This window comes from Chelonoidis abingdonii, chromosome 7 (genome assembly GCF_003597395.2).
Source record: "Chelonoidis abingdonii isolate Lonesome George chromosome 7, CheloAbing_2.0, whole genome shotgun sequence".
NCBI classification, from domain to species: domain Eukaryota; kingdom Metazoa; phylum Chordata; order Testudines; family Testudinidae; genus Chelonoidis; species Chelonoidis abingdonii.
The window spans coordinates 26,414,631-26,426,504 of record NC_133775.1 but is presented as its reverse complement, the minus strand read 5'-3'; the positions used below and the strand labels follow the sequence as shown (position 1 = coordinate 26,426,504).

Sequence of the window (11,874 nt, the reverse complement as noted above, 5' to 3'; positions counted from 1 at the left end):
CATGCTTAACTCCCAACACACACTGTGTGTTCTGATAACTCAGCTACCATTGAAAATTGTTTACATAAAAGGTAGGATTAACTGCATTTTGTTTTTAACTGACATATCAATGTATTACTACTGTGCAATTTTGGCATCTGAAGTATACATTCAGATTCTTATTGCAAGTGTGTATTGCAATTTTATCGCATTATTATCCTCCACAGGAGTTAATAGTTAAGGACTCTCTCAAGAATATGAAATGCTGCTGCTAATATTTATTTGCACCAGTCCCTTATTTCCATTCCCGTAGAATAAGGGATCTTCATGCATACCAGTTCAGAACTTTGCGCTGCCACTATTTAAGATTGGCCAACTTTCAAATATTCTATTCTTGGGCAGTAACACTGTTCTGTTCCAAACGAAAGGACTGTTCCTCCCAGCCACGGTCGCACAACTGGGAGTTGGAAGATCTATCTTACCGAAGTGAGAACAGAGAGCTTTGTTCTTTTTTTTTTTTTGCTGTTGTCGTCGTCAGATTAATGGAGTTGAAATAAAATGGGTCTTACCATGTCCTCCCACCCTATTCCATCCTGCACAAAACAAAACAGTAAGAGTAAAAGATTTATTTAAGTCATAAACCTCACTTAGTGGAGCTTGCAGAGGTTAGGCTATATTTTAGGCTATACAGTCTGCAGAGATTTAATTACAGGTGCTTGAATAAAAATCCCACTTATTTTGCCTGTCTCCTCCAAAGATGAAATTCCTTGAAGTTCCAAGTTCTACCCTGTAGAAGGCCCAATTCTGTGGGGCGATAACTGGGTGCTTCTGGAAATATGCTGAACCCTATCAACTCCAGTGGGAACTGCATCTTGCAAGACTAGGACATCAGAGCCAGATTCTGCCTGCCCTACTTACAGCACCACCCCCACTTACTTCTCTGGGGCTATTCATGAAATTAACATGAACAAGGATTCAGCTTTAATTATTCAAAGCACTCTGCTACCAAAACTGAAATTTACTGACTGTCGAGAACCCAATATGCCTCTCATGATGAAGAGATATGATTAAAAGCTGTAATAAATTATTTTTCAGTATTTTAGTTTTTTTATCATCATTGTAAAATATAATTACTCTCAAGACATTGTTTTAATAAGTTTAATGAGGCTCTACAATTTACATTCAATAGATATCAATACACAGAATATATGAAAACACATATACATATAAAGTTAAACCTTTTTACAATTCAGCCAGTATGAAAGTACACAAGCTATATTTATTCACAATACAATGGACTGCAGATATGCTTCATTCACTTGTCAAGTATCTCAGTCTAACATTATTCTGCAGCCAATGAAGCAAAATTCTCACCCCAAAAGGATGAGCAACTTATTTATGTTACCACACACATTTACAACAGGTTGTGTACAGTAAGGAGGACACATTCAGCACTAAATCATACTTACATTCATTTCAACACAACCACATGGAGAGGATCAGCACTGATTTTGGACCAACAATTTGCCAAAGTGGAAGAGTTATATGAAGTGAAGTAGGTGAAGTTAACACTATTGTTTTCCACCCAGAAGCAACTCTTTCCTGCTTAGAAACTCTACTCTACCTCCATTTTGTAATAACACAGTACAGTCACAAAATCAAAACTTCTTCTCCATTACTCTTCTCTTGTTTTTAGAAGGAAATGAGTAAGCATGATCAGTTATGTTACAATGATGACTAATAAGTGCTTATTGAGTGCTTTTTTGTCTTTGATGAATTATGTGCATTGGTTAATAATTCTCTCCGCATCCAAGCCAGTCATATGTCTTTTGCTGAAAAATGTGAGAAAGGATACACCTTTCAATCACCTGGCAAAGTTGATTATTCCACTACACTCAACCACTTCTTACAACCTGTTTCATCCAACCTCAGGTAACACTGGGGACTGCAGCTGTACATGCTTCTCCTATGGATCATATTCAGTAGATCCTGCATAGCAATGCTACCATTCGTATCAATCTCTTGCTCTTCAAGAAAGCCTGCCTATTACATAATAACGTCACAGGTTGACTGCACAATCCTGTGTGAATTCCCACAGCCTCCACAGGCCTGATCCTATTCTCACTGAAGTTAAGGGGAGTTTTGCCACTGACTTCAATGGGGGGAGGATGATACCCTTATGAGTATAAAAATGAATATCTACCTAGTGTTAGTACAAGGACTTCCCAAATACTCAGCTGATCCTTGGCATGTAATAATTTGCAACTAGTAGCATTACTTAAATGGACATAGGAATGTAAATTACTGTACTTTTTATTTTCATAATATTGAACAAATGATATTCAGACAGTTGGAACTGAAATTTACATTGTACTTTGGTATCAAATGAGTGATCAACAATAAGCATACAGGCTATATATAAAAATGAGATGGTAAAATTAATTGTGAAGGGCCCTTTTTTCAAGGTCCTGGAAGCCTCCAACATAGGTACTGAGGTACTCAGCTTCCACTGTAGGCATTCAGCCTTCAGCCTTGAATCCTATGTTTGCAAAGGAAGGCACAAATACACCTGCAAAAATTGAGAGTACTCCTTGCTCCCACAAACACCACCTACATTTGCTCACACAGGTGCCCATTTTGTTCATGCAAATTCTTGTCTGCATGCATCAGCATGGGCCTCTGCAGATAAAACAGGCGTACTGTACACATATTTTTGCAGATGCATCTATGGCACCTTTCAAGAAATGTGTTAGTGTTTTTTGACCAACTCTGTTCTTTACGTAGGCTCACATGGGTTTAGGTCTAAATTTGTTTGCTGCTGACCTCAATGGAAGTACTCATATGAGTAAGAGTTACAGGACTGGGCTCACAATTCTCATCTGTCCTGAGAAACTACATGCCAAGTTTGAGTCTGATAATGTAATTGTAAACAGAAACAATCACTGAGAGATCCGTTCTTGACCCTATGCTACTTAACATTTTTATCAATGACCTGGAAGAAAACAAAATCATTACTGATCAAATTTGCAGACAACACAAAGATTGGGAGCGTGGTAAATAATGAACAGGACTGGTCACTGATACAGAGTGATCTGGAGCACCTGATAAACCGGTGCAAGCAAAGAGGCATTTTAACATGGCAAAGTGTAAAGTCATACAGTACATCTCAGAACAAAGAACATAGACCATACTTACAGGATGGGGGATTCTATCTGGGGAAACAGTGAATCTCAAAAGGACTGAGGGGTCTTAGAAGATAATCAGCTGAACACAAACTCTCAGGGCAACACTGTGGCCACAAGTGCTAATGAGATCCTTAAAAGTATAAGCAGAGGAACATCAAGTAGAGAGGTTATATTACCTCTGTATTTGGCACTGGTGCAACTGCTACTGGAATACTGTATCCAGTTTGGTGTCCACATTTCAGGAAGGCTGTTGAAATATTGGAAAGGGTTCAAAGAAAAGCCACGGGATGATTAAAGTACTGGAAAACACGCCGTACAGTGAATGACTCAAGGAGCTAATCAAAGAGAAGGGACGGGGTGACTTGATCACAGTCTATAAGTACCTACATGAGGAGCAGAAATTTGATGCAGAGGGCTCTTCAATCTGTCATACAAAAGTATAAGAAGATCCAATGTCTGAAAGTTGAAACTAGAACAAGTTTAGAAATTATATCCTAATGGTAATTAGCCATCAGAATAATTTACCAAGAGTTGCAGTGGATTACTGCACATTTTTAAATCAAGATTGGATTTTTATTTTAAAGATATGTTCTTGTTTAACCATAGCTATTGGATTTGAAGCAGGAATTAATTCAGAAGAGTTCTATGTTACGTACGAGGTCACACGAGATGATCATAGTTATCCCTTCTGACCTTAAAAAGCTATGAAGACACTTAACTACTGAGGTGCCACTATCTAACAAAAGATTACCTTGTCTGTTACCAGCCAACAAGTTCTTCCCTCTTCTCACGTGCTCCTTGAGCCTAGTGCTGGTGACCATCTCTACTCACGACACCCAGCTTAACAGTTTCTGCCATTGGGCTCTGTAGTCAGTGGACGATTGTGTTTTTGCTGCTGCAGGCACAGTAATGTGGAACTAACTCCACTCTGAAATCTGTCTTGTCTGATTAAACCCCATTTCGGAAAGACGCTTCTTTCACCCAAAAGTGTTTTGAGAGTGATCACAGTTAATCAAGTGCACATCTTGGAATAGCAATATCAAACTGGTAAACAATAAGACCAAACCACTTACAATCTGAAACAAATACCAAACCACTTACCCTCATATTACCACAAAGACTAACAAATTTGAAGGTGTTCCCAGGGTATGATCATTACACTCCCATTATTTCTTCATACGCTGTGTTTGATTTTATTGCCCTGTTGAGCTAAGTGGCTGTTGATTTATTTGTTTGGAACTAACTGGTGACTCAGAAATTGCTGCAACCTTTAAAGAATTCTTGATGGAGCTGAGTTCCCACATATGCAAGTTCATGATGTGCATTCCACAGCATCTCCTAGCAATCTTGTAGAGGGTTTTCAGCACAGCCTTCCTTAGAAGAATGTATACCCAGGGATCTAATATTTGATTCCACGTTGCCATTCGGAGAACAACAAGTATGGTTTCACAGGTTTCCATTGAACGATCTGCATTTATTCCAATATTGGCCATTGTCACCTGTAAAATGGAATATTTTTAATTAAATATAAGAAAGTCATTTTAAAACAGCATGCAAATAACTGAAGTGATTATTTCAAATTACTTTAAGCATTATCTGATAATCCTTCCACAGATTAATACTCAACAACAAAATAAGGCTTTGTATGAACATAGCACATTTCAATCCAGAAAAATCCCAAAATGATCTTATAAACAATATCTATGTTTAATGGAGGTAATCAGAAAATTTCCAGCAGAGCACTGTTTCAATAAAATCTGCTAATTCAGCAAAATCAGATTATTTTGCAAGGACAGTCCAATTTTGCTGAAGTTCCAACAGAACCCAGGCAGGGTTCAGTACCTTGGCTAGCTTTCTGCCAATGAGGCCACCTGGATTCTTGGCAACCCCCACCCCCTTCCCCAAGAACTGCCCTGGAACTCCATTCCCTTTTGCAAAGAATTTTAGAATTTTTGGTTTTCATTCCCAATTGGAATGGAACTAGATTTCAAACAACCGAAATCCTCTACGAAATAGAATTACCTGTCTCTGCACAGTTCTAATGGTTAGCTACTAAAATGCAACCACTCCTGCAATGGGGGCTGGCTGGCTGCAAAATAGGGAGGAGTAGATATAGTGGCCAATGTTACCAAGGTAAATCTTTAGGCTTACAAAATATGCCATGAGTTCTCTAGATATAGATTTTCATTTATACGGATATTGGCCATTTTCACTTGGGAAATTTTTTACACATAGACCTAGCCTCTCACATTTTGAAAATATAAATCTGTCTAGAGAGCACAGGACCTTCGTTTTCTAAAGTTCCATGCACATTAAACTGCAGTGGAATGCAACTTAACTACCTCAAAGACAAAGGGCTGAGCTTCCTCTGCCAAGATTCAACCAGCAGATCCTAAGAGCCTATATATATTGCAAACCTGATGCTTAGGCCAATAATCCATCCCCTCTTGCTAATGAACACTCAGAGGATTTCATTCATCCTCAGAAGCACTGGGAGAAAATTACACCTGTATTCCAGCGTTACTGCTACTGCCTGCTCTTGCAGTTCCCTCACAGGAAGACAGTTTTCACTTCTAGATGCCATTCAACAGGACCATTTCTGACAGGGGAAGCCTGGGAGAGACATAGACTCAATGCATCTCAAAGGCACCGTGACCATGTCCTCTCTTCATGGCTAGCCTCACCACTTTCTGGGCTGCTGTGGGTAGCTTTGACACACCACTCAATAAGCAAAGGCTGACAGAGTCTTGTGCCACTGAGACATCTGCCTCTCCATGTAGGCTTTCTGCCACCAGGGACTTGCAACCTGGGTTCCTCTGGCTGAGTAAGTCTGCTGGGGAATGTTAAATTGTCTCTTTAGATTAACATTAAAAGCATCAGACATTTTTAATAGGAGTACCAGGTCCAAATTCTCAGACTCAAAAAGGATGCAGCACTATTGGGAACCAGTTCCAAAGCCCATAAAGTGAGTTAGAAAAGTAATTAGGAAACAAGATACTTTATAACTGACACTGTGACTACACTGATCTATTAGGTGTTGTAAGGATAAGTCAGTCTGTTCAAGTGCTAGTCTGGCATTTGTACAAATAGGGAATGGAAAAAAAGAAAAGGAAAAAAAGAAGAGTGAGTGAGGAAAGAAAACTACTGTTGAAGAATCGAACTTGTTTATCCGACATTTTTAAAATAATCTGTTGTATTCCGGGCTCCTGAATCTGGTTTGCTGCAAAGAGGTAGAGCACTGCATCTGATTATAAGTTGAAGGGTGCAACAGAGAAGAACTTGAAATGTGACTGCATTTATCTGTATGAATGTTTCTGCATGAGCATGTGAAAGAGTGAACTGGAGGACCCATAGAGACTGTCTGAAAAAAAGCTGGTAAGCTTGGCAGGAAAATGGCTGGGAATTGGTATGAAAGTGAGGAATGTCTGAGTGCCATGCCAATATAAACAGCTTTAAGCCAGCTTCTCTGAACCTGCTTTTCGCTCTACAATCATTGGGCATATTCCTCTCTGACATCAACAGTCCGCCAAAACTTGGAGGACTCTTATGGCTTCTGCATGGGATCTATTCTCATGAAGCTTTTCATTTTATTTATTAGAAGAACAAATTCTGTAAACTTACTCATTCCATAAAACTAGTTTACAGCAAAGGGAAGCACAAGAAAAAGTAGCAGAATTAGAGCTAAAACAACGGTATAAAGAATTGAAAAAGCAGATATCATAAGTGTGTATTTTATTCACCATATGATTTTTAAATACAGATTTATAGTTTTCAAACATACCCCAAGGTCTCTTATTTACATGTACTTTCTAAAAATCCATCTGTTATTGTTCAAATCTGGATTCTGCAATTTTAAGCAATCCAAATTGGAATTCTGTACATTTTGGGGAAAGGGATTGCATAGCTTTCCAAGAAACAGAATTTCTCTATTTTGATTTTTATTAAAGCTATGTATTATTTTTTTCTTCCACACGCATAGTGAATTTTAGAATATTAATCTATACAACTTCAATGATTCTTTTCCATTCTAGCCTTAATCACTTTTAAGGAGGATCAATTTTCCATTATTTATAGTGTTGAAATAGGGAAACAATATTCACTTTAATAGTGGATTTATTTCTTTGTATCATTTTAAGATCAGAAAAAGATATTTGAATTGGATATATAATGTTTATGGTTTACATTATTTGGTAAGGTGTAACTGCTAGGACAGTTAATTTACAAGTTTGTTCTGTGTAAAAAATGGACATATGCAAACCCTCAAATAAAAATTGTTATGTATATACTCCACAAAGTGCTGAAATAACTCAGCTTTGGAATCCTTACATAGAACATTTTGCAATAAAAAGATATTATCTAAATACTTTCATAACTATAAAACTTTGCTTCACAACCATGTTATTTAAAATACTTTCTACATAGAGTTCCAGCTTATGTTCAGTGAATGAAAGAGAAAATAACATTTTCTGATTATTAGTCATATGTTTGGACTCTGATCCCACTTAAAAGTAGTATAAGACGAATAACTTCATTGAAGTCAACGGAGTAACACTGACATAAAACCAGTCAGATCAGAATCTAGCCATGCAAGCATGCAAATTGCTACTACCAAATGCATGACTACCAAAGATTCTGGAAATCAGGTTCAGAGAAACCAGTGATAGAAATGCCTAGCAGGTAATTAAGTCTATTCTCTTGCCAATGCCAGATTGTTCTACAATCTGTTTGGGGAGGAAGAAGAAAAAGACCCTGTTCTGACCTCTAAACGCCTACATATAATGTTCTATAAGATATCCTCCCCTGTATGGGAGGATAAGAGTTAATAGTCTGTTCAGACACAATAATTCAGGATTCATTTTATTAACTGAACTGGGTGCCTAGACACTATTCTGATAAATACATGATAAATCAGATATGCTTTTGGTGCTTTGTCGAATCTAGAGGGTGACCAGATAGCAAGTTTGAAAAACTGGGACAGAGGGTGAGAGGTAACAGGAGCCCATATTAAAAAAAAAAAACCAAATATTGAGACTGTCCCTATAAAATCAGGACATCTGGTCACCCTAAGTCTTGTTTTAAATGTGCCCAGTAACAGAGCTCCCATTACTTTCCTTGGAAGATTATTTCAATATCATAGATGTCACCAAAAGGAAAGGAATTTTGATACTTAGGCTAAGTTTTTCTTTTCTCTCTCAACATATTTATTTTTCATTTGTATTACCATAGTGCCTCTAACTTTATCTCATTACTAGATAGTGGAAATTTGTATTTGCAAATAATTTGTATTAAAGTTGACAGACATAACATGTTAAGTACCACAGCTATGCCCATTACTCCTTGATCATGTTAAATAATCCCTTCCCCTCCTTAGTAGTATTTGCACTAGACATGAGCAAATGCATTTCCAAACCCACTAGAACTTTATCGTTTCAGTATTAGGAAGAGAACTTGATTTGCTAATCACTAAGCATTATGTACATTTATTACATGAAGAGTTCACGATGATTTGTGGGGTTATCATAAGCAGAAACATATTCCTTAAAGATAAATGTAACATTACAATAATTCATTACTTCAGACTTGGTTGTCTCACCTCTCTCCAACCAGCAACCAAACCCAATGGAGATCCTGGCCACATACCCCCATTGAAGCTTGAGGATTGGGGGGGAAAAAATCTTCCAAGCCTCTTTCTCCATTAGCCTGCACAACTGGAAGTGGTCTATCTCCACACTTAACTATTGTTCTCTCTGAAGAGGCACAATTGCCTACTAAATTGCACTGCTCTTTGAGAAGCAAGTTATTTTCTCCCATCTTCTTTTATCAGGAAGCCTGCAGCGAAAGCCAATACCACCTTCCAAATCCAAGTAAGGCCCTTCTGGTGGCTAACCCATCCACAGTCTGAGCTAAGTGGGCCCAGGAAAACACTCCTTCTATGCCTGCTATCCCAGACTTTTAAGCACTATGAGGCAGCCATATTGCAACTGGGCTAACTGAAACAAACCATCCCGAAATCCTATTATAAGTGGCATTACCATAAGTATTTCAGCCCTATAGTATTTGAACAGCCAGAGCAGCACGACTTGGAGAAGCGTGCCTCAGTCATGTTGTTGCTTCCTGCCCCAGAACAACCTCTGTTATGGTGAGAGGCAAGGGGCCCCTTTGTTAGATCCTCACAGAAAAGGTGCAGGAAGAGCAAGATAACTGGAGGAAGCCACTTGCATACTCATCCCCAACCCCTAACCTCAGAAAACAAAAGCGAGAAGGGAGAGCCCAGGTTCTGTTGGAGGAGGTTGGCAAATGAACAACCTGAGAATTCCCTGACCATGAAACTAAGAATATATGGAACCAAGGAACTTAATACTGCAGAGCAGGAGGATAATCTGCAGTGAGTAGCAGCTCCACCTCTTCTTCCTATGTTAGGTTTCACAAAACGCAGGCTCATTTTGCAACACCCAACATGTCTGGTGAAAAAAATTTAAAACATTTTCCTCAATAGCTATAAATCCCCCCTTAGCCCAACTTTACATCCTTCAGATCTCTGCAGAAGGTTAGTACCCCCAGAGAGGCCTCCCTCAATGCAACTAAAATTAAAAGGTGCCAAGATTCCACATCACACTCCAGATATAAATATCATGTAGCTTGTGTTTCACTTCCAGTTGGATCTCGATGGCATGAGAACAACTAATAGGCTAAATGGCACAGCAGCAAGTCGCCTTCCTGTTCCTATTTAGAGACCTACAAACCAACCAGTCAAAACAAAAAGCACATTTCACAGCTAGTTACGAAACAGGACATACTGCGTTACTGGCTTTTGTACATTAAGCCTAAACTCTCCAAACCCATCTCTCTGCCACTGCTCCCTCCTGTGCTGCAAGAAACTGCATAAAAGCAGGCCACCAAGAAGTTGGGTCTGGAAAGCAGAGCTGGCACGAGGCATAAGCAGACTAAGCAATTGCTTAGGGCCCAAGCAGGTCTAGGAAGCCCCCTATTAATTATTAGCATGTGCTGGGGGGAGGGAGAGGGTCACAAAAATATTCTGCTCAGGGCCCCCACTGGGCTAGCACCAGCACTGGCTTAGGATCCCACTTTCTAGATGGAAATATAAGAATCTATGGGTTGGAGCAACCTTTCCCCCCATAGATTGTTAGGCTCCACGGGTTTTGTATGTGCCCCTCAGTCCCCTTGAGGGGAGCCTTCATATACCTTGCAGAGTTTGCAGAATTCTCTTCCCCCTCCCCTAAGTTTCACCACAGACAAGATCCTATCTGTAGAAGTGCATGGTCTGACAAGCTTTAATATAGTAAGAGAGTTGTGGCCAAATTACATGTTATCATTAAATCGCACACGGCAGTGACAAGGTAGTGCTGCATATCTCCCCCAAAACTTGTGGAAAATAATCAGTATGCATTTTATTCCTGCAAAAAGTTATTTAAATATTTTGCTCTTCCAGAAGTCTGAACAACTGACATTTATAAAAGCCATGTATTGTACGTAAAGCTGCAACAGTCGGTACAAGCTGCCTAGAAGATTCAATTTTATAGCATTTTATCAACAATGGAATTAAGAAGTCTTTTATCTACAGTTTTATATTCCCTGAAACCTAGGAGTTATCAAAGAAGTGCTGACACCAACCTACCTATAGCACTACTATAAAAGTGTCACAGCTTGTAAATGGAGAATGTAAGTTACTGTTGAGCCAAAACAGAGTCCATGCAATAATTACATTTTTATTTGATTTCTTATTTTATATTAGTCAATTAAAAAGCAAGGAGTTCTCAGAATAACATCACATGGTGCATGTACTTCTGCTGCCACTCACATACACACACCTAGTTTTACACTGCAGTATTTACAACAATATTTGGACTACAGCTTCTATTTTTCCCTAATGATCTCTTCCTCCCTATATTAGAAACTATGGGTCATATCCTCATCTGGTGTAGATGGGATGTGCTCTTTTGCACTAACTGTGGATGTGGCCCTTGTAGTTAAATTAAAACCAATTGTGTGGCTTTTCTATAGAACTGTGGATAAGAAAGCTAACAGGAGAAAAGGAAATGTTGCACCTGTTTTATTGTTTGTTTTTAAAAAGAGGAAGTGACGTCAGTAGAACTATTTGTATGAGTAAAGATTACTCACAGGAATATGGGCTGCAAGAACAAATCTTAACAAATGAAAAATAAATGGCCTGATTCTCCTTTCTTTTCCATGGCTGTAAATCAGGAATAATGCCATAAAGTTAACTGTGTAACACTTGTACTAGAGCAGTGCTTCCCAAACTGGGGTTTGTGAATCCCTAAGGGTTCACACATTACGGGGGTTCACCAGAAAAAATTCCCTAATGGCAGCCAAAGGACCCCAGGCCTGGGAGGCAGCAGGTGGGACCTGGTTGCAGGGCAGACAGCCTGAGCCCCATGGAGGACTGAGCAAGCAGCCAAGCCCTGGTCAGTGAGCAGGCAGGTAGCCCAAGCCTGTGGCAGTTGGTGTCGGTAGCCTAAGCCCCAACAGTCAGCTGGGGGTCGGCAGCCCAATCCCCATGGAGCGCGGGGCTGGGCAGTTGGGGCCGGGCAGCCCAGGTCCTGGCAGTCAGCAGGGACCGGCAGCCTGAGCTCAGTGGAGTGCTGAGCATGCAGCCTGAGCCCCTGTCAACGGGGTCCAGCAGCCCGAGCCCCATGATGGGCAGGGCAGCGGCTGGGAGCCAGGCATGCAG

General features: G+C 39.6%; 1 protein-coding gene across 2 annotated transcripts in view; it reads right to left on the bottom strand.

Moving 5' to 3' along the window:
* Positions 1-1,123: 1,123 nt before the first annotated feature.
* The window catches only part of PTGFR (prostaglandin F receptor), a 34,908-nt gene continuing 24,157 nt past the window's right edge, over positions 1,124-11,874 (bottom strand). For both annotated transcript variants that reach the window (XM_032762894.2, XM_032762895.2), the window contains exon 2: positions 1,124-4,663. In XM_032762894.2, the coding sequence (XP_032618785.1) occupies positions 4,358-4,663 (306 nt within the window). In that variant the 3' untranslated portion in view covers positions 1,124-4,357. The remainder of the gene's footprint in view (positions 4,664-11,874) is intronic.